Below are 27408 nucleotides of genomic sequence, written 5' to 3' on the forward strand. Positions count from 1 at the left end.
AATCCTGGGAATTTAGTAAGGGTAGTGACACCATGTCTGCTAAAGATTCCAAGTCCCCAGGCTCACTGTTCTACAGTTGCTATTATTCCCTGTAGCGATGGAATGACTGTTAAACCGGATTAGGCTTGTAGTACAGTTAAGCCCTGTGTTTTTCAAGAAGTCACTGACATGCTCCCAATATTGTAATGTATCCTCTTGTGTGATGCAGTCACGAAATCTGTGGCACACAATAGCACCTTTGTATTAGGGATGAATGAATCCGTTGGTTTAAATCATCATTATATATATATATATATATATGCATTTGCATACATATTCTTTGGGTTGGAGAACTGCATGGCAAAATCTAAAGAAGTTTGAATTTCAAAAGATGGCTGCACTTCATTGTGCTTTTTGTTTCAGGAAGTGCAAGTTAGGTGGGCTTGCATGTGAACCAAACAAAATTTAGTCCTGAGGTGTATCTAGGGCCCTTTTTCTTGTAGGAGCTGCATCTCTTGAGGTAAGATTCCAAAACTGCTAAGAAAAATCAGGATAGATAAGCCCTGTGCAGTTGTTTAGCACACAACACGGATGGGCAAAACTATCTTTTTCCATTTTCAAGTGTACTGTTCTTAAATTCACAGTACCATGTTTCTGCAGCAATTTGCATTAAAAAAAACCATCATTAAAATTTGTCAGCATTTTAGTGCAAATCTTTCCCAATAAAGGGGATAAAGGGAAATTATGTGACTTGCCTAATATACATGTTTTTGAAAGCAATTTCCTCTAATGTAATTTTGTATGTTATTTTCTTTGATGTATGCATTTTGACACATTTCCTCCCAACATGTGGGTGCCAGATTCACCTGGGTTATGAGTTTCTGGGTGCCAGACACTGAAATCCTGGATTCAGCAAATGTTAGAATATAAGCCACGCCAGTTTCTTGATGAGGAAATTGATGAGGCCGTTAGAAGAGCAAAAGGAAGATGGTGAGCCATTAGGAAAGCCAAAGAGAGGGGACTCTGCCAGATAGCAAATGGGAGAGGCACCTCCCTCAACTCAGAGTTAGTTAGAAGCCAAAGGCAGAATTTGAAGTAGAGTTTGAGAGCTGGTGGTGATGTGACCTTGAGGGGAAAGTTTGCAGGGTAGTAAAGGCGGCAAGCTGGAAAGAAAGGGTCAGAGGACAATGGTTGATGTCTATTTTCATCCAAGGCTGTGCCTATGCCAGTAGCATAACCCTATTGGAGTGTTAATGCCGTGAACCCCTCCATTGTAGGCTCAGGTTGTATGTATGTGTAAACAAACCATTTACAGTAAAGACATCACAGTCTCCGCTGTGCCTCATTTCCAAAAGAAAACATAACCACTGGCTAAGTGCCTGACACCCCTGGAATCTCACACCACTCAGAGATTGGGGTGATGCATAGCAATATGCATTTTTGTATATTTGCACTGTAGAGTAGGAAGATCCCAAAATTCGGAGAAGCGTTGATGTCACAGGAGAGGTGTATTTTTGTTTGCTGTCAGCTCAAGAAGGGCTGTGAAGAACAGGCCCAGCTATCCCTGTACCTTGAAGGTGCTCCATACATGAACCCCCTTCACACTGATGCCAGTTACGCATCAATTAGGGATGCACGCAGCCGCTCCTGGGGGCAAGACTAGCCAGGCACATTCTCCATCACATATTTGGTACCCATTAGTACTGAACAGCTGAACAGAACTACCCGTGGGACAGTCTCTTAGTGAGAGAGAGTCCGGTACACACAGTATCCCACTGAGAACAACACACCCACCCCATCCCACAAACAAGCTTTGAAAGTTTGTTACAGTGGTACCTTGGGTTAAGTACTTAATTTGTTCCGGAGGTCCGTTCTTAATGTAAAACTATTCTTAACCTGAAGCACCACTTTAGCTAATGGGGCCTCCTGCTGCTGCTGCGCTGCCGGAGCACTATTTCTGTTCTCATCCTGAAGCAAAGTTCTTAACCTGAAGCACTATTTCTGGGTTAGCGGAGTCTGTAACCTGAAGCATATGTAACCTGAGGTACCACTGTATCTGGCAGCTTCAATTTAAAGAATGTGATCTTGTTTTGAGACTGGGCAAATTTAAGTATTTAACTACCACTGTTTTTCTCACCCCAAAATTGTCCCCCAGAAATGGTCATGGCTTCAAACTCCATTCACCTGAGCCTACTCTGCCCTCTCAAATTAAGCTCTGGTGGATTTTTTTCAAGATCACCACCCTCCTATCAATGTGGTCTGGGAGTCCACTTTTGGATACTGTGACTGAGCATGGCAAGGTGCTTGAAGGAGCTGTGTCTTGCCTTTCATTTTAGGGGGTTGAGTAAATTCATTGAAGTGAGCAAAAAGCCTCCGGACTTTCAAGCCGATTGCTCTTACTCAGCTCAGGTGACAAGAGTTGTAGATGTTTCATGTTGGTTGTGAGGATATAACTGATTTTCCATTCATTTCTTTGAAGCCCCTCCTGGAAATGTGGCAGCCCCATCTAGCAAGGAAGGCTGGCTATAGCCCTGATCGACCAGCCAAGAAGGAGGAGGAGGATCAGGCGAGAGAGACCCACACGATTGGTCCTGCCCACATGGTTCAATATACAGATGCTTACTGCAGCAGTGTGGGATCGCCACGAAGAAGCAGTTCCCACACCGCTGAGGTAACATGAGAAGGAACCCCATCAGTATCCAGAAAGAGGTGTATTTTGTGGCCGGCATTTGGAGGTTGCAGCGGGGGTGGGGAGAGCTCTGGGCCTTGATTTATTTTGAATTCTGGCATAAATTAAGCCTTGCTTTTTCCCCCCTGAGTGTTCCACCTGATAAAACCGAAACAATGTCAATTCTGTGAAAGATTAACCTCCACTGATTTGAGAAAGTACCATCAAGTCAGCTACCCTGACATTTTGCCATGCACGTGTGCCAGGCCCCTTAGCAACCAAGTTGAGAGCATAGCAACGGCAGCTCTTTGGCTGAAAACCCCCCACACCATTGTCAAAATATAGCTGTATCAGCTTTCCCCCTCTTCTTCCCCTTCTTTATCCAGTCAGTTTTATGCTTCTTCTTTTTTCTTTTCTCAATGAAGTAAGCTATCAGGGAGACGGGGAGGGAAAAAAACAGATTGCTCGCCTGATGTAGACGGGCAAAGCTTTGTCTCAGATTCAAAAACAGCTGCTCAGAGATAATCTTGAAGATGGTTTGATGATGGGAGATACCTTTGGGAAATGCCTGAATTTAAATATCTGGGTTTTTTATTTATTTATTTCAAAGATAAGGATGTATGCAAGGTTTCAGCTTAACCAAGGGATCAAAGATTTTGGGCACCCATTTGGAGTCCCACGTGTCCCTGGCCTTTAAAAGGATCCAGGCTTTTACTGAGGCAGTCCCTGCCCTGTGGGACTCCTTGCCAGTAGGAACTAATGTTGTTCATCTTCAGTCATCTTCTAAAAACAGTATTATTCTGACAGGCCTTTCAAACCTGAGATACTTAATTTCAGTGCCTACTTAATGTGTTTTTGGTTAGGCAGGTCTGTCTAGATGTGTAGAGTGTTGACCTGTGTTTTAATCTCTCTTTGGTTTACTGTTGATTTTAATTATCTTTCGAATGTTTTAAATACTGCTTTTTAAACTGTCACAAACACACGTCTCCCCACATGCAGGTTTTATCACAGTCAGCAGACCCTCCAAGTGTCCCTGTTTTCCAGGGACAGTCCTGGATTTACAGAAACCATTCCGGTTTCTGATTTCATCCTAGAAGGAGAAATGTTGGAGGGTATAAGTCAGGTGGTATATGCATTTTGTTAAATAAATAAATAAATAAATAAATAAATAAATAAATAAATAAGTAAAAAATCCCACTTTTTCCAAGGGGAATAATTATTCAAATTGGGCAGTTGTGTACATGTAGCATGGAAAATTGCTTTATACAGTTGCAACTTGGAGCACTGGCTTGATAGTGTGTGAACTAGGCCTCAGTTGTAATGTGTGCAGCTAGCTAAGCTAGGGAACCTGCCTTATACCTAATCAGACTATTATTCCAACTAGCTCAGTATTGTCTACTCGTGACAGGGTGTCTCCCAGTCCTACTGAGACATCCAGGGGATCAGTGGAGAGTCTGGAGAACTGTCCATTAGGACAAATGGAGTAGTATCCCCGTAACTTCAGTCTGCTGTCAGCCAGCCCTTGCTTGCCCATCTTCTTATTTACAGCCTGTCCGGGGATGGCATTGGCTATCAACTTCATCCTCTTTACTCTCAGTGCTGCCTTTATTCATCTAAACGGCGAGGATCATGGGGGCGAAACTAGAATTAGTTGGCTCTGTCTGTTGATGGCTTTGGCTCCACCAACTGTTGGCCTCCCTGCCTTCTGGCCCACCACTTCCAGCAGGTGCCAGCCACTGCTGCAAAGGACTGAACCCGGGGCCTTTCTCCATGTATGCCATGTCCTCTACTGCTGAGCTATGGCTGCTCCCTAATATAGCCATAATATATCTTTCCATAATCTATCTTTCCTCCCACCCCAAAACCAACAAGGTTCAGAGCCTATCTCATGCCACACCAAACCATACCAAACCAGTGAAGGAGTTTTGTGGCTTTCAGCCCCCTAATGCAATCTGTTCCTTGAAGGCTGGGAAATTTCAAAGCTCCATGTTGGCAACAACGCTGAGAGAGACAGAAAAATTGCAGCCAATTTTACGGTAAATTATTTACGGAGAGAACATTTTCTGTGCCACCCCACAGGAATAATTAAACTCTCCAATTAATGCCTCATTTAAACGATGATTATGGCTGTTATCATTTCAATATTGATTTCTTTCCCCTTCTTCCTTTGCTTTTCCTTTTAAAATCTGGTTTCAAAATATTAGTGTCCCTCCTCCCTGCCAGCCACATATCTCCCCAGCTTGCTTATTCCAGTAGTTGTTTGTTCTCAGCTAGCATTTGCTGACAAGAAAAAGCTTCTCTTTTTGTGTGCTTGTGTGTTTTTAAAAGATAAAATGGAGCCACACAAACGCTGCATCTTCTGGGTGCTGAATAGCTTCCATGCCGATGCAAATCTTGTGTTTGAAATGCTTGTGTGGTTGTTTGGAAACTGGGCTACATTCAGGCATGAGAAATGGCATTATTCAAAGGGTCTGAAAAGGTACCATGAGGAGGATTAACCACTGGAAGATGTCCGGGGAGACCCTCTAGGAGTAGTTACTCTCTGAGAAATGTGGACAGCGGTATAATGACAATTAGCAGGCTAAAGATTGAGAGCAGAGCATTCATGCTGACCCTGCCTCCTGGCACACAGAAATTCTACACATAATATGGAAGGTGGCACCATCTATAGAGCCATAACTTCCTCTTTAAACAGGAAACTATTTCAAGCCATCCGTCAAGTAGTGTAGTTTTCTCACACTTGGAGAACTGAGCTTTAGTTCAGCAGGAGCTCATCGCTGTTTTATCACATTGCGAGTTTTAATAGATTGACTTGTGTGGGTTCCCGCCCACCCGACCTCTCACAGCTGTTCTAAATCTGGTTTTATAAGCTAGATCAGGTTGTGCTATGTGCCCAGCAGAGAATGAAGCATTTATAAATATGGACATTAATAAACAAATCCCTGCCAAGCCTGTTTTTGTTTCTAGAAAGCTCTGGGACATAAAGAATTGCAAGGGAAAATAGGGAGTGCCTGAACAGAATGCCAGTTCTTTACTTAGTGTGAGCAGCTATTCAACCCTTCAAAGCAGGGAGCAAGGAACCTCTGGCGCTCCAGATGTTGGTCTACAACTTCTACCATCTTTGATCTTTCTGATTGTAGCTGATGGGAGTTGTACTCCAACTTAGGTAGGTTTGCCTAAATGTCCCAATTCACACTTTGCAAAACAATAAAAATCTGAAACATGGCCATCTTTTTAAATAAGTGCTTCTTTGAATTTTGTGATATAGTTCCCTAGCCAAGGTTATGCTTTAAAAATAGGTAATGTTACTCACTACTTTGGAACAGTTATTTTTTTTATTATGAACAAATAAAACAAATAATCAAAGTCTCCACAATACAACTCTGACTCCTTTTCCCTTTCCCTTCTCTTTTTCTACCTTAAAGTTCTACATCTGCAGTGGGGAGGGGGGACAAAAAAAAAAATCAACAGATGCTAAAAGGCCTTGTGTATAATCTTGCAATTTCCAGGGAGTCAGTGTTCTAAAATGCTTTTCAGTGCAGCTCTTGTTCACTCGGTATTTAAATAATTTACAGTTTTAAAAAGCACCTGAGGGGCCAGAGAATGATCTGACAGCCTTTGTTTGCTGTTGCTGTGAAAAAGTGGTGCAGATTCCAGCCTGGTTGGTGCCTGGGTGGGAGATGGCATGAAAGCCCCCGATAAGCTGTTCTCAGAAGCAGCATATAAGTATACTAAATAATACAAATGCCTAGGCCATATTAAAGGAAATAGGCCCAGATGGTCTCAGGGAGGAGAGAAGAGTCCTATTTCTCGAATCTGAGTTTAATTAGAGACTGCACCAAGCTAGTAGGATACAATTACTTGATGCGAACAGCTTTGAAGTGAATGGTACTGTTGGTGCAAGCTGCCTTAGGGTGGAGCCACAGAGCATTCTCTTCATGCTCTCTAGCAGACTCATCAGGGATATATGAACAAGCAGCTGGAAAATGGCAAGTCAGAGCCATAATACAGCTCTCTTGGAATAAGTGCACGCACACACACACACACAGAGAGAAAGAGACACACACATCATCTGTTTAGCTGCCGTACCACGTAGACTTTTGTGGTGGTTCACTTTGAAGTGATTTCAAAGCTGTCCTTTAATGCTCCTTTTCTGTTTAAAGTGGTGCAGGAGACCCAGGAGTCCATGTTTTATCCAAAGCTGTAAATAAGCAAGGAAGAGTAAAAAAAACCACTCAAAAAATCATGTGTGCATCTATGTACACGCATGTGCGCACACATAAATTCTGTGCCCTGTATAAATTTGACCAGTAATCTTTTTTTGCTCCTCAAGAGGAACTTTAAAGGAACAGGCTGTGGACAAAAGCCCCATTACCCTGATTGCCCAAAGTCCCCCTACTGAGATCCCACTAGGCATTTTCCATCCACTGTTTCTCTTTGTAGCTGTAAAGTTTTCAAACAAACAAACAAACAAACAAACAAACAAACAAACAAACAAACAGGACTAGAAGCTTTTTTTTAAAAAAAGGGGAAATGAGATTCTCAAGATGCTGAATTATGTGCTCATAGTCACTTTCTGCACTTAAGCAGCCCAAGGAATTGTGAAATACAGCCCTGATAATCAGTGCCCTGTTTCTATAATGGGCAGAGTGAGCCCAGGCATAGCATGGCTTTAAAAGATGGTGGGCTAAGAAAGATGGGCTAAGATGGTGTTCAAATTTACCTTTGGAGAAGCTTAGACTTCTTGGCTTTAAACCTGCTACACACAACCTTTTCCCATTTGCTTTCTCTTGTGGGTGTTCTTCTGAAAAACAAAAACCTGAACCTGCCAGTGCAGTTTATACTGTCAGCAACACAATGCATTTAAGGGCCCTGTTCTACTTTCAGGCTGCAGTGGGCAACCAAATGTTTGAATGGTCCCTTTAAAATAAATAAAGATACTGGCTCATAAAAATTAGCCTGTTGGGTACGAATTTCGGTCCTTCTATGAATTAACAGTAGAACTCAAATTACTAGGGGGGCAGAGGAGGTGCACCCCCCTTATTTTTTGTGCTGTATCCTTTAGGTAGCATATTTACAGCGGGGTCTCAAATTTCAGCAGCACCCTGAGCAATGCCAAAATTCGGTGCCCTCACTTCTCGCGCTCCACTTTAAATAATAGTTGGGGTGTCCGTAAGGCTCCACGCTCTGTGCTACCAAACCCGTTGTGCTCCCCTAAATCCGCCTCTGATATTTATAAGGCTACAAAAGAGCACAAGATGAGGCCTGCTGGATCAGGCCAGTGGCCCATCTTGTCCGGCACAAAAGCGCCTCCTGCAGTTTCCGGCAAGTGGCCTTCATAGATGTGGGGGTGGGCATGAGTTGGATATTAACTAGGGATTAAGGGCTGCAACGTGTGGATTTAATTGAGGGCTCCCTTGCCTCTTCACCTGTAACTGGAGCACTTTTATACAAGCAACCTCCACACTTACAGGTTGGAGTGGTTCAGTCCAGAAAATAGTTTTGCACCTCGATTTTACTGATAGCATCAACTGGCCTAGAGTCAGCAAAGAACATGATATCTTTTACTAAACCAGCATGCTGTTTTAGCGTGTGTTACACGCAGCGTTGCTCTACCCCCTCGCGACCCCCCTGTGGAAATGGCATCTTCGTACCAGAAGATATACGGTCATTCACGCGAAATGGGACTCTTGGCATATTACTGTTCTTTACTGCTGGGACTCCATGCCCATTACTTTTGCCTGTTCCGTGCAGCCATAAACCTCTATCGCGCTTCCCTTCCAGCATCACAATGGGCCCCTTTATGTCTCCCCGGAGCTGTTTCCCCGGGCATAATGGATAGCCAGCCTCCTGCAACTTCAAAGGTTATCTGACTTGTCTGTCTGCTAATTCTGCCTTTCCTGGTGTTATTGATAGTGTGGTCAGGAAAGAAATGAGTCCCAGGACCAACAAGGCTTTTGCAAGCAATGGCTCTGGTCCCGGGGTATGGAAGTCCACCTGTCCTGACCTTTGGTGCCTCTGTCACCACCTTCTGTTGCTGGGTGAGAAAGTGCCCTGCATCCCCGTGGGGCACACTCCTTGCACTTTAGACAAATATCTGCAAGGTGTTTTGTTCCCTAAAAGGAGGAGGAGGTAGCAACTCAACGGAGTTACCAGCCAGTGCCTGAAGTACAGGGATGAGGAACCGATGACTCTCCAGATGTCATAGGGCTCCATCAGTCCAAGCCAACATGGCCAATGGTCAGGAATTAAATTTCTGCAGGCTCCCCATTTCTTCTGTAGCATAACAGCTTCAAAGTGCTGCTATGGTTCTACATACAGATACAGGTTGAAAATGTAGTTGTGGTACTCTGAGCCTCCCTCTTTTTTGAATTGGGATGGGGGGCTCAGTTCCTCTGCAATGTTTGTCACAACTTCAGACGCTTTGGTAGGATTTCAGTGTCCTAAGCTAGAGATGACGTGATGGTTCACTTGCTTGCAAATATATCCGCTCAGCAGCAGCTCCTCCCCTGCCAGTCTGATGTTTTAAGGTGCAAGCTGCCTTGAAACCACAAGAGACTGATGAGGGATGGAACTGCCCTCCTCTATCTACTATTGCCTTAGAAATGAAAAATGGCTTGCCTGCTGCATGCCATTAATTTGTGGAATTCGCTGCTACTAGGTGTAGCCATGGCCTCTAGCTTAGTTTCAAACAAATCAGTGGAGGAGAGGCCTAGTATCAATAGATACTAGTCATGATGGATATATTCAATCTCCAGGCTCAGATGCAGGGGCTGAATACCTTCTGCTGAGGAGCAACAAGGGGAAAGGGCTCTTGCTTTTGTGCCCTGCTTTGGGGCTGCCCAGAGGCATGTATTTGGTCGCTGTATGAGGCAGGATGCTTGCCCAGGTGGGCCATTGGTCTGTTCTTAAATGCTTCCAAGGAAAGGGTCCTGCATGGCATGTTGTGATGGGCTGGAGTCCTCCCCACCAGCAGAGTAGGTCTTCACTCAAGTAAATGCTCCAGCCTGTCTCTTTCGGCATGTGGGCTCTGCCCACTTGTCGTCATCTGCGTCAGGTTCCCTTTGTTCTGATGGTGCAGCACCATAGATGGGCCGACTGGACAGGAGCCAATCACAGTTATTCAGGACTGGAGTATCATAACTTTTGGTGCTGGCATGGCAGGGCGATGGGCCAGGACCCACAAAAAAGTAAGGAGATCTCTATAAGGAGTCTTGGGTGGAGCCACCCTAAATCCTCAGCTCAGCTTCAGGGGCTCGAGGCTAGCTGACTTTCGCCCATGCTGCAGACAGCAGCCCACTGGAATGGCCCACACCGAGGTGGGCATACCTAACACCCCCAAAACTCCCTGTCAGCTCCCAGTCAGTGGGCTGGGTGTGTGAGAGAGACATTGGTCAGCAAGCGAGCTGTCTGACATCAGGATCCTTGTCCCAATGCCTCACCCAAACCTCCACTATTATTCTAGTAGCCATGTTTTAGCCTAGCTCTGGTCTCTGTGTGTTGTCTTTTGCTCCCGTAAGCTCGCGTCCCTATGCCTGGGGACACAAACCACCTTGAACAGATTAGAAAGGCAACGTAAATGGGAGGAAGGAAGTTACTGGGACGAGAAGGGCAAAGAAAGGCAAGAAATGAGAGTGTGCTGAATGTAGGCTCAAACTTAACTGTATGGTTGATGGAGCACTGGAACAGGTTGCCAAGAATAGTGTGTGTGTGTGTGTGTGTGTGTGTGTGTGTGTGTGTGTGTGTAATTTTCATCACCTTGTATCATTAAGAGCAAATTGGATGAACACTTGACTAGATTAATTGAGATGGACTCCCTCCATGAGGCAGGAGTTCATTCCAGCAAGGGCTGTTTACCAATTAATGAATCTCTATTTGATTAATCATCTGTTTTTTTAATAGACCGGTCATATAATTGATTAAATTTATATAAATTTTACACCATGCAAAACCTCAGTATAGGGTTTGGCTTTATGTTTGGGGTTTTTGTTTGTTTTTTAAAGATACTGAAGTCAGCACAATAATTTATTTATTTCTAACACCGCAGCTCTTGTCGTAAGAAGGAAACGCCACCGCCAATATATTCTTTTTCAGTTTCTGTTCCACTGTAATAATTGCAGCAGTGCACCAGAACCAAAAATAGCCTAAAAAATTAAACAGGCATGCTGCTAATGCAAAGCTACATGAAATGAAATGTTCCCGAGTTAAAATCAGCACTTATCAGTGAGGTAACTGGATTGTTAGTTGACTAATAATCTACGTACACTAAACCAGTTGAAGCTTGTAACTATACTTTGAGTCCCTATATCAGTTGCCAGAGATTAGGACAGATATGTTTAGGCAATGATATGTACCGTATGTATATTGCGGGGGAAAATATTTAGGGATGTTTTCTGCTGCTGCGTTTCATGGCACATGAAATATCTTCATGATCAAAAATGCCTTTTTAAATAAGGTGATTGGGAAGAGGTGACACGTGTGAAATCTGTTCAATGCCACATTTCTAGAAAAAAGAACACTTTGCTCTCCATAATCATGTTGCTCTGTCTCTCTTCTTTTACCTTTCAGACTCGAAGCTCCCGGCACTCACAGGGCTCTCAGCCTGGCCTGGCCGATCAAGCCAAACTCTCCTTTGCTTCTGCCGAGTCTCTGGAAACCATGTCTGAAGCTGAGCTGCCCATTGGGTTTAACAGGATGAACCGGTTCCGGCAAAGCTTGCCTTTGTCCCGTTCCACCAGCCAAACAAAACTTCGGTCTCCAGGTAAGAACTGTTTCTCAAGCATTCCAAGTTAGCAGAGATGTATCCTGATTTTAGACACATCTCATTGTTTTGTCACCCTTGTTGCGTCTGTTGTGGGGCTCAGGGGTACCTGCAGTTGAAGCTGCAGTTGAAGGGTACCTGCAGTTGAAGCTATTTTGCTCCAAGTACTTTTTGTGGTTGCAGAGGGTAAAAGGTACCAAAAGCTTAAATCTCAACAGGAAGTGATGTGACCATGACAAGGGACTGGTGTCAGTACCCCCCACTTTCAGATCCCCCTCTTCCTGCCCATTTGAGAAAACAAGGCCCAGAGTGTGGCCTGCCACAAGTCCTGTGACATGTTGGAACAGCTCCATGGTTTTCATGGCAGCCATGAAGTCCTGATTACAGATAGGTAGCCGTGTTGGTCTGCCATAGTCAAAATAAAAAATAAATAAAGAAATAAATAAAATAAAAGATGAGGGTTTTTTTGTTTTTTTACTGGAAGGATTTTTTTTATGAAGTCCTGAGCCACCCCAGAGCCTTGGCATGGATGTTGAAGTCCCCCAGAACCATCAGGCTGAGAATCCTCAACACTGCCTCCACAACTATCTCTGTCAGCTCATACTTATGGGCAGCCAGATGGGTGGTAAACCAACAGAATCCCTAATATGTCCCGATTGCCCAGTGCCAGGAACACTAGATACTTTCCCTGCAACTGGACAGAGAGCCTGGAGAGAGAAATGGAATCTCTATAAACTACAGCAACACTCCCTCCCCAACCCTCAAGTCCTCCCCTGATGCTGCACTGAAAACCCAGGTGGGCACAACTGCATGAGATCAACTCTGCCCTGCTCACCCACCTAGGTCTCAGTGACACAGACCCGATGGTCCTCCTCTTCCATAATCAAATCATGAATGAGGGAGCTCTTACTCAGAGCTGACCTGAAATTCAGCAACAGAAGCCGCAGTCCCAAGGGCTGGCTGATAGGACAACCGCAATTCCCTAGGTTAGTGGCACACGGTCTTTGCTAACTTGGTGCCTTCCATCTATTTTGAACTACAAATCCCATGCTAGTTGGGGCTGATAGGAGTTGTAGCCCCCAAACTTTTGGAGGGTACCAGGTTGGTGAAGTTTAGCAGACTGCATATCTTTGAAAACAACAACAACAGATTTTGAGGTTTTGGCTTGTTTTTAAAGACCTGTGTTTGTGTACAGTTTAATTGCATAGTCACTGCTTCTATGCATAACTGAAGCTAGTCTTTTTACTGTTCATACCTGGGGTTCCCATTATGTTGCCATGCAGAAGTTGAAACTCCCGTCAGCTCTAGCCAGCTTGGTGAATGGTCAGGGATGCTGGAGGCCAGCCACTCCTGGTCCAGATTTTTATCTTAACCATTTTTATATCTGCCACCCAGATAGCTGGCTATGGGATAGCACAGAAATACCATTGTTACTGCTACTACTATTAGTACTACTCCTATAGTAATTACTTGCTTGTTTTTGTTTATATTACAAATTATCGCTCACTCAACAAATTAACTCAAGGTGATTGAGGGGAAACATTTCTAAATAAAGAAAGAAATAAAAATTACGAACATATTTGGAAAAGCCCATTCAGGGCTCTTTTTTGAACTGATACCAGCAGGGAATCATGCCTCTAACTACTCCCTTACATATGCCCAACCAAATAGAAACCCAGTGCCAAGATGTTTATTATCATCAGCACTACTTAGTGAGTGATCACTGTAATTATTTTTTACGTTTGAGCTGTAACTTAATTATCACGGTCTGTGTTCTTGCGTTTTCGTTTTCCTCTGGCCATACTGCTTTTTCTTTTGTTCTCTTTTTCTCTCTCTTTACACCAGGGATGGGGAACCTGTGGCCTTTCAGATATATTGTTAGACCCGTTGAAATTAATCAACATGACTAATTTAGAGCTATTAATTGTAATGGGTTTACTCTGAGTAGTCCTTGGTTAGGTATAACCCTTTGTTGGTTTTGTGGCAACAAAGTACAGTGGTACCTCTAGATGTGAACGGGATCCGTTCTGGAGCCCCGTTCGCATCTAGAAGCAAACGTAACCCGTGTCCGCGGGTCACGTTTTGGCGCTTCTGCGCATGCGCGTGACGTCATTTTGAGCGTCTGCACATGCGCAAGTGGCAAAACCCGGAAGTAACATGCTCCGTTACTTCCGGGTTGCTGTGGAGTGCAACTCGAACACGCTCATCCCGAAGCACATTCCACCCGAGGTATGACTGTAACACAGTTACTACTCACTCCTTTGGGAATTTTGTGGATGTTTCTGAAGCAGAACAACAGAGCAGAGCAGAAAAGAACAGAATAGATGGAAGGGACCCCGAGGATCATCTAGTCCAACGACTTGCATTGCAGGAATATGCAGCTGTCCCACACAGGGATCAAACTTGCAACCGTGGCATTATGAGCACCACATTTTAACCAGCTGAGCTATCCAGATGTCTGAAGGAGAGATGGGGAAAGGCACTGTTCTTTAGTAGAAATATCAGAGTTTTGGCACAAGTACTGTCTGATGTCTTCTACAGGTGGCCACTGAATGCACTTTCAAGATGAACGAAACATTCAGTAGCCCCTCCCCCCCAAGAGATTTCAGTCGGTGTGGGGTTCACATTTGCGAGTAGATGATTCTCTCGCTCTGACTCTGTGACTCTTATTTCTGCTAACACTTTACCACCTGAAGAAGAGTCTTATGCAACCCAGAAGCTTTCCATTCTGCTAGCATTAGTTGCTTCAACTGATAATCTGCATTTCTTGACCTGTTTCTTTCCAGTCTCCTTGTCTCTCTCACACACCCTTTCCAATTTTCCTAGGTGTCCTTTTCCTGCAGTTTGGGGATGAAACAAGACGGGTTCACATCACCCACGAAATCAGCAGCATGGACACCCTGCATGCCCTTATTGTCCACATGTTTCCTCAGAAGCTGACAATGGGCATGCTCAAGTCCCCCAACACTGCCATCCTGATCAAGGACGAATCCCGTAACGTCTTCTATGAGCTGGAGGATGTCAGGTGAGAGCAGTGCCTTGCTGGAGGCACTACTAAATGCTTGGAGGAAGTGTGACATTGACTCCCAAGTAAAGGGCTATATGACCAGTCTGCTATTTTCCTCCCTCCTGATACCGTGCTTTTCTTTTCATTCCCGTAGCTCCATTCACTGTGCTTATATGAAACTTTAAATCAAGAGTGGGTAATTTGCGGCCTTAAGGGCCAAATGAGGCCACTGGCCTAATTTAATTTGGGCATGGGAAGCCTAGAGGAAGATGGAGGAGGGTGGGAAGAGGTGGGTGAATGCAGTGATGGAAGGAGGAGTGGGAGGAGTAGAGAAGAAGTCCTCTGCAAGCATAGGAACATAAGAAGAGCCCAGCTGGACCAAAGGTGCAACAAGTCCAACATCCTGTTCTCACATTGGCTAACCAGATGCTCCTATGGGAAACCCAGAAGCAGAGCACAATCACAACAGCATTCTCCCCACCTGTGACTCCAAACAACTGGCCTTCCTAGCATCCTGTATCAGACAGTGGAAGTAGGCCATGATAGCTAGTAGCCATTGATAGCCTTATCCTCCATGAATCTGTGCGGTCATCTTTTAAACGTATTTTGAATTGTTATGCATTGTGCAATTGGTATTTATGTTTTGTAAACCACTTGGAAATCATCAGTACATCAAGTGGTACAGTGCTGCCTTGGTTCTCGAACTTAATCTGTTCCGGGAGTCCGTTTGACTCCTGGAACCATTTGAAAACCAAGGCACGGCTTTCGATTGGCTGCAGGAGCTTCCTGCACTCAAGCGGAAGCCGCATCAGACGTTCAGCTTCCGAAAAATGTTTGCAAACCAGAACACTTACTTCCAGGTTTGCAGTGTTTAGGAGCCGATTTGTTTGACAACTAAGCCATTCGGGAACTAAGGTAAAGTAATCTAAGTCAGTGGCCAACAGTACACCCCGTGGGAGCAAATTTAACATTTTTACTATAAACCATCCAGAGAACCTTCTTTCTTTCTTTCTTTCTTTCTTTCTTTCTTTCTTTCTTTCTTTCTTTCTTTCTTTCTTTCTTTCTTTCTTTCTTTCTTGCAATATAAGAAATGTAGTTGGCAAATAAGGCTGAAGTCCTAGCCTCACCTAACTGGAAGTTCACCCCATTGAATTCAGTAAGACTTACTTCTGAGCAGATATGGTTAGGATGGCAGTCTGTGTGAGTAGTAGATTGAGCAAAAGGAAGGAAGTAGCTAGCTTAGGGGCAGGAGGGGAAAATGTATTATTTGTTATAGAGCTATAACAATCTTTCAGTATGATATTCTTTTTCAAAAGTGCTGCGACTAAAGAGAGACCTGTTTGCCATCGCTTTCAGCAGTGGTCTTCTCTTCCTTCCTGCTCAAGGGATTAAGAATACAAGTGACCTGGCTGGCTGAAACTACGGTACCTAGCCCAACGTCCAGTCTCCAACAGTGGACAGCTAAGTGCCTCTGGGACAGCTAGCTCACAAACGGCATGAAAGGAACAGACCTCCCTAATTGCTTGCCTGCTATTCAGATGTCTACTGCCTCTGAACTTGGAGGCTCTATTTATTTAGTTGTTAGGGCTAATAGATGCTCATAAAACTGTCCTCTGTGAATCTTTTTATAAAGCCATCTAAGCCAGTGGCCATCACCACGCCTTGTGGCAGCCAATCCAGCCTGTTAATTAATGGTATGCTGCGTGGCGAAGTGCTTTTGTCCGTCCATAATCGACTGCCAGTCAATTTAATTGGGTGACCCAGAGTCTTGCTATTCTGAGAAAGGGAGAAAAAGAAAAAAAAAACACAATTATATTTGCATTGTGCATAATTGTCGAGACACCAATACCTCAGTGCTTCCCTAGTTATTGCTGCTTTATCACCCTCTTCAGAAACCTCTTAGCACAGGGGTGCAGAACCTCTGGCTCATGGGTTGAATGCCACCCTCCAGGCCTCTCGGTCAAGCTCTCAGGGCTGCTCTCAGACCACACTCCACACCCTCCTCAGGTGCTTTGCCTGGCCGGATGATGTCATTGAACTGTGATAATGCCTCTTACTTGCCAGGGCAGAGGATGAAAAGATGAGTTTGTGTGTGTTGGGAGGTGTATGAAAACACCTGGCTTTTGTGCAGATGGAATGCAACTTTCATCTGCCCCTGCCCACCACAGGCATGCAGCCCTCTCAGAAGATGGTTCATGAGGGAACACAGCCCTTAGACCTGCTAGGGTTTCCCCACCCTGGTCTAACATATCCCGTCTAAGCCATTTCAGTAGGTCAGAGAGCAGTCAAATTTTTGCCCTTGGATAGACTCTCTGACTGTGTACACACACCATACCTTTAAAACATGTTTAAAGCACATTCCCCACCCCAACCCAAGAATCCTGGGAACTTTAGTTGACCCTCACAGAGCTACAATTCCCAGAATCCTTAACAAACTGCCGTTTCCAGGATTTAGGGTTGTGCGGGCTTTAGAGGTATCCTTTGGGGCCACAACCCCCACCTCCCATTTGGAGTCTGGCAGCATTCTCTAAGAAAGAAAGAAAGAAAGAAAGAAAGAAAGAAAGAAAGAAAGAAAGTTAGTTTATTTGCCACAGCATATATTTCAAACATCTTCATAATCTCTAAAACCATAAAATAACACATCATGTGCTTAAATCTCATTAAAAGGAAGGAATTATTATATCTGCAACAATTTGAAAGGTTAAAATGTATACTTCCAAGTATTCCAAACTACAGTGGTACCTCGGATTAAGAACTTAATTCGTTCTGGAGGTCCGTTCTTAACCTGAAACTGTTCTTAACCTGAAGCACCACTTTAGCTAATGGGGCCTCTTGCCGCCACTGCGCAATTTCTGTACTCATCCTGAAGCAAAGTTCTTAACCTGAGGTACTATTTCTGGGTTAGTGGAGTCTGTAACCTGAAGTGTCTGTAACATGAGGTACCACTGTATGTTACCCACCCCAAACACTACTCCCCCATGTGCCTCACTACCTGTGTGTTCAATAAAATTGCCCCATACTGTGTAGAAGTTACTGTTTTTCTTTTCTTGCTACCCACAGTTTCCACGTTAGCTTTTCCAACATAGCTGTCTGCCAGATCTCTTCATACCACTTATCCAAGCATTCTCTTGACGAGAGTGTTGTAATTTCAGCCTCATACTTAACTAGCAAGAGCACAGAATCCCTGTGCGAAAGCCAGAAGTGGAATTATGCAGACAAACTCACATATCTAAACCCAACAGCAGGTTGCTGCAAAAAAATCCTCACTATCGAGATGTGTAAATCCTCAATATTGAGGAAGAGGAAGACTCCTGCCCAATAGTCTCCAGCAACAGTGGCGTGGGCCATTGACGTCATCAGGCTGCCTCTGTGCAGCTGTCACTGCTGCCATCATGGCCATGCATAGTCTGGCCCTTGGAATAATAACCAAGGCTGCCGTTCATTTGTTCCATTAATGCCTTTGTTCTTGCAGGGATATCCAGGACAGGAGCATTATCAAAATCTACCGGAAAGAACCCCTTTATGCTTCCTTCCCCGGATCCCACATCACCAATGGAGACCTGAGGGTAAGACAGTGGGCTGCAGTAAGGCCCCTGAACTGTTTTTGTCTTCACTGGATGTTAGTGTGGTGGTAGGTGCAGGGAGGGGGGCAGATTACTAAGGAACATTTCAGCAATGCCTGCCCATTGAACACAGTCCAGATGATAGTCACCTTGCAAGTGAAGCCATTCTGCAGATGCCTAGGATATGTTCTTTTACACTGTCTGTGTCAGGGTTGTCTATCGGGTTTTTTTAGCATCACTATCACAGCAGGAGATTTATGGGAGTAGTGAATAAAAAGTTAAAGCAATATATTTGTTCTTCATAATGCATTCATGTTGCGGAATTCAGCTCTCGATTCAGAATTTGAGGTATCAGAGAAGATTAGCACCACCAATAGGCCTAGTTCACACTGCAATCAAAGTGGTGAACTGGTTCTAGGATTTTACCACTTTGTAATACAAATGGGAGATTACATTATTTAATGTTCTCAGGTGTATGAAATTAATTCCAGATAGAAATCAGTTAAGCCAGGGAGAATGGTTATAGTCTAGCCTTTTCTCTGGTAAGCCAAATTTGTACATACCAGGTTTTTCTCACGGGGAGGCATCCTGTACACCCCCTGCCCTGCTGCAGTCTGAAGTGGTAGGGTCTGGTTTTACCACTTCCATCTTCTGTTTGTGTGAGCTAGGTGACAGGGATGAGTGATGGGTCTGGTTTTCATTCAGCTTTATTCTTCCCACCTTTTCCTTGCAACTTTTGACCTGTGTGTAAAGGAGGGCAGAGTTTATAACATTCTCACTGTCTGATCACTTATTCTCCCAGAGAGAGATGGTCTACACTTCCAGGGAGTCCTCTCCCACCCGGCGCCTAAACAGCATGTCACCTGCTTCTCACCTCACCTCTGGATCGCCTCCACCAGTGCTCCAGTCGTCTTCGCCGTCCCGCTCCCGCATGTCCTACAGCGGTGGCCGCCCGCCTTCCTACGCCGGGAGCCCCGTGCACCATGGCGAGCGGCTCTCCAACCTTCCTCCAGCCCAGGGGGTCTCGCCAAGCCCAAGCGCTATCCTGGAACGCCGGGACGTCAAGCCAGACGAAGACATGGCCGGGAAGAACATGGTGCTTGTGAAGAACGAGGGCCTGTATGCCGACCCCTACAGCATGGTGCACGAGGGGCGGCTGAGCATCACGTCCACGCAGTCCCTGGCTGGGATGGGGGACCCCTTTGCCTACCCAGGGGGTCTCTACAAGCGGGGCTCTGTCCGTTCCCTCAGCACCTACTCAGCTGCTGCCCTGCAGTCCGAACTGGAAGACAGCTTGTATAAGCCCAACGCACAGATCTACAGCGACACCTATGGTCCGGGGATGGGCTTCCGCTTGCCCCCTTCATCGCCGCAGAAAATTGCCGACGGCCGGCTGGTAGACGTTCAGCAGAGCCAAAGCCCCCACAGCCCTTACTCCGGGCCCCCAAGCCGTTCCTCTCCAGTCCGCCAGACCTTCCGCAAAGACTCTTGCTCCTCGGTCTTCATGGAAAGCCCTGTCAACAAGCCAAGGAACCCCAGCTCTTCAGGGCCCCCAGAGCTCTTCCCTGGACCTGGAGAACGCCCCCTTTCTGGGTTCAGCTCACCTGTGCCTGCCAAGGATACGGAGACAAGGTAAGATGGGAGGCTGTCACTTCCTGGTGACCACCAGTACCATTCTTAAGGTGACTGGCACCTTGATAAGTATTTTCTGAGTTTCAACATTTAAATGCAGAGCCTGCTGCTTTGGAGCAGATTTTGGCACTGTGCAAAATTGCTATTGTCCTGAGAGGTTTTGACGAGTTACGTTGGATTTACTGCATGCACAGCGGTACACCTACTTATTTGACCTCCGTGATTCCCTGCCTTGTTTTTTCTACCCAGATTCCAAAAATTGCCTTTCTTCTTCTTTCCTGACAACCACGCACAATCCTCCTGACTCTAGGCCCCATCTAACTGCTTTTTCCAGTCTTTCTTTCTCATCGATCCTTCCTTTCTTCAGTTTGCCCCCTCTCCTTTGTCCTCTCAAGTGTTCACCTCCTCTAGCGGCTAGCCATCCCTCTCCCAAACATCTGCTTTTTAGTTCATTGCCTGCCAGTGGTACATTCAGGTAACTGGGTTAATGGTTTTAATGGTACAGCAGGGACAGTGGTTGTAAGGCAGCCCTGCTTCATTTGGGGACCCTCTTGTTCATTCTTTTGAGTGGGGGCCCTGGACATCTGCCCCAAAGTTACGCCCTGAAGGTACCACTGCTGCTCATGGGGCAATTAAGGGGCAGTCACTCACTGATCTCCCAATCACAATAAGTATAATGAGCAGAACATGCAAACAGGAAACTTAGGAAGGACCTTTGTTGAATGAGACTGTCTTCTGGATAAATGCTACAAAAGAATCTTAGCTAGCCATGGAGAAAGGCATCGCTGGATAAAATAGCATTGTATTACATGCTTCGTGGCTGCCATTTTAATCCCACTTCCACCTGACTGCAGAAAAGCAATATCTCAGTAGGGCTGGGGAGCCAGCAGGGCAGGGGAACCAGCTGCTTTCATCCCAAATAGTTGGAATGGCTGTGTGTATTCCCTGCCACCCTAGCTCTCCATCCATCCCCTTTCTCTCCCACCCTTTGGAACTTGCCGGTGTCTTCCTCCTCCCGTTCTCTTTTTTTGGGGCAGGCAGAAGTTGTCTTCAGGCAAATTAGATTAGCAAAAGAAAATCGTACCTTATCTGATGTTCAATCTCCCCGTGTCTAAATCTCTACAGCAAGGATGGTTCCTGAGTTGTCAGTAGAGTTGTCAGGGGGAATGGTAGGAACAGAGCTCATTAGGATAACCAAAAGATAGAAGGGAAGAAATGATTAGAATCAGCAAGAGAGGGCGGGTTGGTGGGCGATGGATGGCGGGGGAGAGTGGAAGCCGAGCAGGAGAGAGGTCAAAGGAATGGCAAGCACAGACCTGTCAGAAATTAATGTACCAGAAAGTGTGTGTGAGATAAATTTCTCCTCAGTACAGAACCTTCAAGCAATGCTGACGGAGGAATGCCTCTGGGATACACATTTTGAGGGAGAGAGTAGCTAAAATAAATCCAAACAAACTGCATTTTCCACCAGATTTGGTGCAAATAGACCTGTTTTATGAGGGGTTTGCCTTTCCCCTTTATGAGGTAAGCCTTATCTTAGGTATGAGGAACCTTTGTCCCTCCAGATATTTCTGAAATACAGCTCACTCAGTGCCTGAGGATTATGGGAGCTGTAGTTCAACAACATCTGGAGGGCAAAGATTCCCCACACCTGTCCTACCTCTTTTTCAAGAGCTATGGCCCCCGAAAAGAAAAGGGCTAGCTGCCTTATCTTGGCCAAGTTGCGCTGACCTCAATAGGACAGGCAGTTTTTACTGGTACAACAACCACTCACGTCAACAGGTTGGGGATTGGCGTTTGATTCTCTTCCAGAATTGAAGACCCCCTACCCCACCTCATAAATGGCTTATTTCCTGTTCTCCACAGCAGCCATTTCAATGGAGGCTTGCTGGAGGCCAGGCTTCCATCCAAGGAAAGCAGGTTTACAGAACACCCTTGATGCTTTGTCCTATTTACCCTGGGTATGGGCTTCCCAAAAGCACCTGGCTGGGTTGCTGTCAAAAACAGGATGCTGACCTGGATGGATTTCAGCAGGGCTGCTCTTAATGTTCTTACATTTCTCACATGTCCTCGGGAAGCTCCATTGTTTTGCTCCGTTGCTCCTCGGTTTTCACTGAATTGTGAAGACGCCTCTCTTCCGGGGGGGCATTATGGAGGATGATAAATTGAGTTTGCTCAGGTGCTGCTTTCTTTTTAATGCAGACTTTCCGATGGTTTTCCTGGCATTTTGTTGTTACTTTACTAATATATATTCCGCTGTGGTGAATTTAACGTTTTTGACTTCTTTATATTGTAAGCTGAGAGACAGGCAGGATAGAATAGTTTATAAAAACAGATAATAATTATAAACTAGCATGTTTGCTCATATTGCCATAGCGCTAGGCTAGGGATGGGAAACCTGAAGGCTGGGAGCAGAATGTGGACTCCAGGCCTCTTGCTATCGCTCTTGAGACTCTCTCCAAGCCTCCCACCTTTCCCAGTGATGTCACCCACCAACCTTGCCTTACACCCTCCTTGAGTGTTTTTGCCTGGCTGGAATGTGTCCTTGAACTCTGATAATGTGTCTTTCTTGCCTGGATGGAGAACAGAAAGGAATGTGCAAGTATGAAAAAATTATCCTACCATACAAAGGTAAAATTCACATGAGTTGCTGCGTCCACTTTTGCCTCTGGCTAACCCATGATTGGCATGTGCCCCAGAGGATGAAAAAGGTTCTCCACTCCATAGCTAGGCAGAGAGGAAAGAGGGCAAGAAGCTCATGTTTCACCAGGTCCTTTTTTCCTCCTCCCCCCCCCCAGGGACCGCATGGAAGCCATGGAGAAGCAGATTGCCAGCCTCACAGGACTGGTGCAGAGTGCCCTGATGCGAGGCTCCGACACAGAAAATCCTAGGTAAGAGGCTGGGGCAGGTATTGCATGTTCTGATGCTTTCTTTTTTTCTTCATTGACAGAGGAAGCAGGGTAGTCTGTGGATCAGGCATTTCCCTGGTGAGGGTTGGTATAAATATACAGATCCATAGAGATAGGAGCCATTGTGGTGTAATGGTTAAACTGTTCCAATTTTTGAATGGTTTTTGGAAGCCAAATGTCCAGCACGGCTTCTGCAACTTCTGATTGGCTGCCGGACACTCCTGCAGCTGGAAGTTGAACGTTTTGGAAGTCAAACGAACTTCCCGAACGGATTCCGTTTGAATTCCAAGGTACGTCTGTATATCAGTTTGCATCATAAAACAGCCCCTAACATTGCCTTCTCTTATGTATGTACTAAAATACTGCTCCTTTCCTCAGTCTCATGATTCTTGTGGTATAAATGCTCTGCCTCTTATATGAGATACTTTTATTGGAAATATTTATTGACTTGAATTATATCTTCCTGTGTCAATAAGATTAGACTGAATGCAAAAAACAAACAAACAAAAACCACTTTTATTGTCGACAGCCCTTTCTGCTGATCAGGATCCTTTTGTCAGTTACTTTTTCCAGGCACCACCCAAAACAACACACTGGGGAAGGAGAAGAAATTCAACTTTGTTTGCATTTTAATGAGAAACTAACTAACTTGCACTTCTCAAATCAATACGTGAACTCATACACAGCTATCCTTTGAAATTCACACTTCTCCCAATTTTGTGACACTGTGAGCCAGCCTAGCAATATGAACAATAATGCATGCATTATGGAAAATAACATGCAAGCAGGCATGATATTAAGGGAAACTGCTTACAAAAATGTTTGTGTTAGTCAAAACTGCATACAGAAAAAATTATTTATTAGAAGCTCACACTAAAGTAGCAAATAGTTATGAGGCTGTTTTTTTCTTAAAAAAATTAAATAGTAATAATTTGAATTAGTGTGGAAATGTAGAGAATGGAATTTAAGCCTGGAAACATTAGAAACTTGGAAAACCAAAGCTGGTAAACTTTTTTCATCTCCACAACAGATGCACAATGTTGTCCTGTCGTTTTCCACATCCTCCCCATCATAATACGAGTGGCTCTTCCTTTTCTGTGTCTAATCCTTGTTTTTCTTGCAGTGAGAGGACAGAAGGGACTAACGGAGGGACACCTCCTTCAGCACGTAAGTGAGCATCTTGCTTTGGTGTCCCCAAGGCTGCCTTATCACAAGATAGAGGGGGTTGATTTTGACTCCACTGCTGGATAGAGGTGGTGCTGGGATACCCACCCCCTTTGTTATCTCTGAACTTGGCCAAATTGGTACCTTTGCCCAACAAACCTGTTCACTCCCATCAGAAAGCAAACCACAGACTTTTTGCAATAAGGAAAATCATGGAAAATTCACTGGAAAGTGTATGATAATACTTATTTGACCTGATGACATAGGGCTTCCGCCCAAACAAATGGATGCTCAATATACATCCATCAGTCAATGACCTGTATTCAGCATACATCAAATAGTCTTCCCGCAAACTTGGTGCAAACAGATCGGGATGGATGCTCAATAGATATGCCTCCTGGAAGCAACATGGATATAGGTCCATTAAGAAAGCTCTGCTGTACTGAGGAAGTACGTAGCTGCTAAGACTTTTGTGTCACTGTTGCACCTCCCCCTTTTCACCCACCCTCTCCTGTCTGCTCCAGGAGCCAAGCCAGAAAACTACGCTGAATTGACGCAGGCATCCAATCTTTTATTTATTCATTTAAAACATTTTTACACAGACCACTAGAATGTGATCTCATATCCAGAGAGACTTGCTATTGTCATGCACAAGATAGGGGTGGAAGGAGAAATAAGGGACAGGAACAGGAAAACTTGGGTTGGGGTGAGTTGTGAGATCAACACAATAACCCCACCCGTCCAAACTTGTGGTAAGAATTGAGAGTTGCTCTTGTCCCATTATTCTCTATGGTCGTAGAGTGATGTTGGTCCAGGTCTTGGCATCTCTACAGTTAAAGGCACATATGCTTTGCCCTGGGCATTAGAGTATAATGCCAGTTCAGTACTGGACTGAAAGCAACTGCAAGTCTCTATTACTCTGGATTGTACAAGCTATGAATCTCTCTCCTGCTGTCCTTCTTTCAGCCCCCAGCAGAAGCAACGTTGGGACACCTGTACCTGGTCCCCCACCCCCATCCACTTCTGGGACACCGGCTGGGCAGCCCACTGCCATCACCCGTCTACACATGCAGCTGCATCTTCACGACCTGCAGCAGAATGCCAGCGACCTCCGCAACCAGCTGCAGCAGCTGAAGAAACTGCAGGTGAGCTGGATTTGGAGAAGGGCTGTGTCTACACTGCCTTTCCATGGGAGTGAAAAATAAAAAGTTAGGAATATATTTTATTGGGTGCATCAGGATGAAATTGCAGCTTTCGTTTTAAAAAGGGCAAGTTTCTAGTCCTTATGGTAGGGTAGCCAATGCTGTGCTACATGGATCATTGGTCTGATTCTGGAGAAGCCAGCTTTCTGTGCTCTCATAGGTACTGAAGTTTCATTTCATTTGGGGATAAAGAGCAAAGTCTCACGTTTCACATTTATAATAATAATAATTTCATGATTTGTACCCTGCCCATCTGACTGGGTAGCCCCATCCACTCTGGGCAGCTTCCAACAAATATAAAAGCATAATAAAACTTCAAACCTTCAGATGTCTTCTAAAAGTTGTATAGTTATTTATCTGTTTGACATCTGATAGGACGGCATTCCACAGGGTGGGTGCCACTATCAAGAAGGCCCTCTGCCTGGTTCCCTGTAACTTCACTTCTCATAGTGAGGAAACTGACAGAAGGGCCAGGGAGGAGGACCTCAGTGTCTGGGCTGAGCAATGGGGGTGAAGATGCTCCATCAGGCATACAGGGCTGAGGCCATTTAGGGCTTTTTAAAGGTTAGCACCAACAGTTTTAATTGTGCTTGGAAACGTCCTGGGAGCCAGCATAGATCCTTTAGGACCGGTGTTATATGGTCCTGGCGGCCGCTCCCAAGCCTTCCTTTTGCAGCGAACTTTGTTCTGACGTCCAGGGAAAAGCAAGCCGCTTGCCTTGAAAACAAAAAGGGGGAAAACAAGCCCAATCCATCTTGCTCTGTTTTCACCCTCCATCTCTTTTTGCTTTGCATTTGGCTTTTATTCTCATTAGCAGCGCTCACCAAAACAAACCCTTCTCGGTGACGGGTTATTTTGGAATATCTGGCACCAAGCGAAAGGCCAGATGGCAGCTGCGCATCCAGAGCCAGCGATCCGATCTTGTCGTCCCCGAGCGTAGGAGGCGCCAGTGTTTTTCCTCGGAGTTGCTTAGCTCCAGAGCTAATTAACAGTGACAGCTTGTTGGAAGCAGGAAAGTGGCGAATGGTGCAGAGGGGTGGAAAGGCAAATGGCTCACACTGCCTCATTTCCCCCAGACGCTTCTGAACTTTGGAAAGCATTCCACGTCCGGTCTCTGAGCCTTGCCTGCCTCCGTCATTGTCATTCACGTGCGGAGTGCATCGCTCCACTGGGCTCTGGGAGAGCATCCTGAGAGCTTCTCTTCTAGGTGCTGCACCCAAAAGGCAGCCTTGCCTTAGGCCAGGGCGCATTAAGAGGTTAACTTGAGTATACGAGAGAGAGAATAATTTCATCTTTCTGGCCTGTTCTTTTGTTGAATGAGAAATATAAGTTAATCCATCCAAGTGCAAGAAATCCAAGCTCTTTGGGACAGACAGAAATCCCATGTTCAGAGATATTAGTTTTCACGATTCTGTGTAATTATTGTCAGGGCTTAGCCCTAGCATATATTTCCTTTTTCTAAGTATTATATGACAGCAGGCAGAGCAATCCTATGAGCGTAATGGAGGGAGAATCTATGGGCTTCCCCTGGCGTCCTTGTTAATGTGCATTCATGATTATTTGTGCTCATGACAGTATCAGGGCAGTTACCCACAATCCCACTTTCAACCCTGTCTGCGCCTGCAAAAGTTTTGGGGCAGGGCACACTGCTTCATTTCCAATCTGTGCATGTCCTGTAACTTCGTGCAGGTATCCTGTAACTGAGAATCATAGAATTGTAGAGCTCCCACAGAAAAAAGTATGCCAGCTTTTTTTTTGGGGGGGGGGATGTGTCCTATGGGAACGCTGATGGGTTTAGGCACGTGTCAAGCCCTTTCCCTTCTACACACCAGGCTTCCGCCGACGCAGAGCATCAGATCTCCTCGCAAGGACCTGCTGTTTGCATGCTCAGATTCATTTCCTTGGATCAGAGCAAGTGCCCTTGACGTGAAGCTACAAACATAAAAGGAAATAGATGCACGCCGCAGAGAGCAGCCCCGTTATCTTCAGCGGCAGATTAGTTGCGCTCTGAATCACCTGATTATTCAGGATGCTCTTCAAGTGTGCTCCCAAAAGGGCTGGAGGAGCTTTCTTTTCATCCTCTTCTTTCCCAGCCTCTGATGCACCGTGGCCTCGATGGTTCCTTTAAGCTGCAACTGCTTGTCTTCCTGCAACACCTTGATTTTCTCTCTCCCCCCCCCCCACCCCCCATCCCCGCTTGTCCTTTGCAGCTTCAAAACCAAGAGACGGTGAAGACGATGCTGAGGCGGACAGAGACGGAGATCAGCGTGAGAGTGACAGACACCATGCGCAAGCAGGAGGATCCCCTGCAGCGCCAGCGCACCCTGGTGGAAGAGGAGCGCCTCCGCTACCTCAACGAGGAAGAGCTCATCACCCAACAGCTAAAGTGAGGGTTTTGCAAGGGGATATATGTGGGAAGGTTCAGGGAGGCAGGAGATGAGAATATTGTTTATTAATATCCTTCCTAACTTGCGCTAGCAAGTTCTTTTACTTAGCAGAGTTTTACATTCCCCTTTTAAATGC

At 45.3% G+C, this 27408-nt stretch overlaps 1 protein-coding gene across 10 annotated transcripts in view; it reads left to right on the plus strand.

Annotated features, from left to right (window-relative positions):
• Positions 1-27408, plus strand: part of SRCIN1 (SRC kinase signaling inhibitor 1) — a 263638-nt gene that overhangs the window by 191211 nt on the left and 45019 nt on the right. For 6 of the 10 annotated variants that reach the window (XM_082197166.1, XM_082197162.1, XM_082197165.1 and 3 more), the window contains 9 exons: positions 2459-2650; positions 11216-11408; positions 14235-14433; positions 17888-17981; positions 18781-19610; positions 22409-22501; positions 23643-23686; positions 24650-24828; positions 27096-27271. In XM_082197166.1, the coding sequence (XP_082053292.1) occupies positions 2459-2650; positions 11216-11408; positions 14235-14433; positions 17888-17981; positions 18781-19610; positions 22409-22501; positions 23643-23686; positions 24650-24828; positions 27096-27271 (2000 nt within the window). Of the gene's footprint in view, positions 1-2458; positions 2651-2978; positions 3072-11215; positions 11409-14234; positions 14434-17887; positions 17982-18780; positions 19611-22408; positions 22502-23642; positions 23687-24649; positions 24829-27095; positions 27272-27408 lie in introns of those variants that run through there. The other 4 variants (XM_082197163.1, XM_082197170.1, XM_082197169.1 and 1 more) reach the window with 2 other exon arrangements.

The sequence above is a fragment of the Podarcis vaucheri genome, assembly GCF_965113315.1.
Source record: "Podarcis vaucheri genome assembly, chromosome: 13".
Lineage (NCBI taxonomy): Eukaryota > Metazoa > Chordata > Lepidosauria > Squamata > Lacertidae > Podarcis > Podarcis vaucheri.